The sequence below is a fragment of the Myotis davidii genome, unplaced genomic scaffold, assembly GCF_000327345.1.
Source record: "Myotis davidii unplaced genomic scaffold, ASM32734v1 scaffold211, whole genome shotgun sequence".
In the NCBI taxonomy this organism is placed as follows: domain Eukaryota; kingdom Metazoa; phylum Chordata; class Mammalia; order Chiroptera; family Vespertilionidae; genus Myotis; species Myotis davidii.
The window spans coordinates 463,603-464,830 of NW_006282523.1; the positions used below are offsets into that span (position 1 = coordinate 463,603).

At 61.1% G+C, this 1,228-nt stretch overlaps 1 protein-coding gene across 1 annotated transcript in view; it reads right to left on the reverse strand.

The window, feature by feature from the left end:
• Positions 1 to 411: 411 nt before the first annotated feature.
• Positions 412 to 1,228, reverse strand: part of NPTX1 (neuronal pentraxin I) — an 8,798-nt gene continuing 7,981 nt past the window's right edge. The window contains exon 6 of the mRNA XM_006753054.1: positions 412 to 419. Coding sequence (XP_006753117.1) covers positions 412 to 419 — 8 coding nt within the window. The remainder of the gene's footprint in view (positions 420 to 1,228) is intronic.

Consider the following 1,228-nt stretch of genomic DNA (forward strand, 5'->3'; position numbering starts at 1 on the left):
ATGCGCGCACAACACACACGCACACAACACACGTGCACACACCACACACACACACGCACACGCCTCCCCGCCGTGGAAGGACTAGAAGGAATGTGCGGGATGGCTTTTCACGGGGAAGAAACACGGTTGAACGGGGTTGGGTCTCAGCGTCACCAGCTGGGGACAGTCCCAGGCCTGGAGCCCTGCACGGGGAGTGGGCTTCAGGGCGGGGCCTGGCCATGTCTGCCTCCGGCCCCCACCCCCCCAGGACTCGCAGAGCCGCTCCCTGGGCCCTGAGGGGGAGGAATATGGCTGTGGGTGGCCCTGCAAGGCCGGGTCCTAATCAGGGGGTGCGTTTCCCTCTCAGCCGCCCCCTGAAGGCTCTGCTTGTCTATCACCAGAGGCAGGAGGGGTGAGGGGAGCACGCCTCCCTCAGGCGGCTGAAAGGGAGGCGGGAGCCCCGGAGGGGGTAAGGCTGAGCCCCGCCCCCATGATGCCCGAGGCAGGACCCCCCTCCCACCGCCTCAGCCCCCAGCAGCTGGGCCCTCCCAGGACACTGCCTGCCCTCAGCCTCCGAGAGAACTGGCTCCGCCCCAGAGTAGCCCCCCGACAGGCCCCTCAGCAAACGCTGAGCCACATTCACGCTATCGGGAGGGAGGCAGCTCCACAGGCTCCGCAAACAAAGACAAATGTGACGACGGGAGCCGAGGCCCATGGCTTCCGGGCGCCATGAAGGAGGAAATGAAACACCTCGTTCTGAAAGGAGCCTCCCCTGGGACTCGCACTCATCGACGCAGGCACAGGCGCTCGCACATGCACACGCACACACACGCACACGCACACGCACGCACAGCCTCTCACCTACTGCACGGCTCAGAGTGTCGCCTGCGTCACCGGCCTGGGGCCTCCTGGGGAAGCCGGGCTGCGAAACGCGGCGGTGTGTGTGTGCATGTGACGTGTGTGTGCGCGTGTGATGTGTGTGTGCATGCATGTGTGTGCGTGTGCGTGTGTGTGTGCACGAGGTCTTAGTTCTAAGATACCTCTGTTGAAAGGCTTGGAGATAAAGCAAGAATACTCCAATAGCAATGGGTAAGCTTCACCCAGATCTTGTTTTCTAATACATTCCCCACCAAAAGGAACCGAGCTTCTTGGACTAATGGCAGATTCTAGTCTAGGACTGGGGAGGTTAAGAGATGAGTGTGGAATATTTTTTATGCAGAAAGTAAGGAAATGAATGAAACATCCCCAA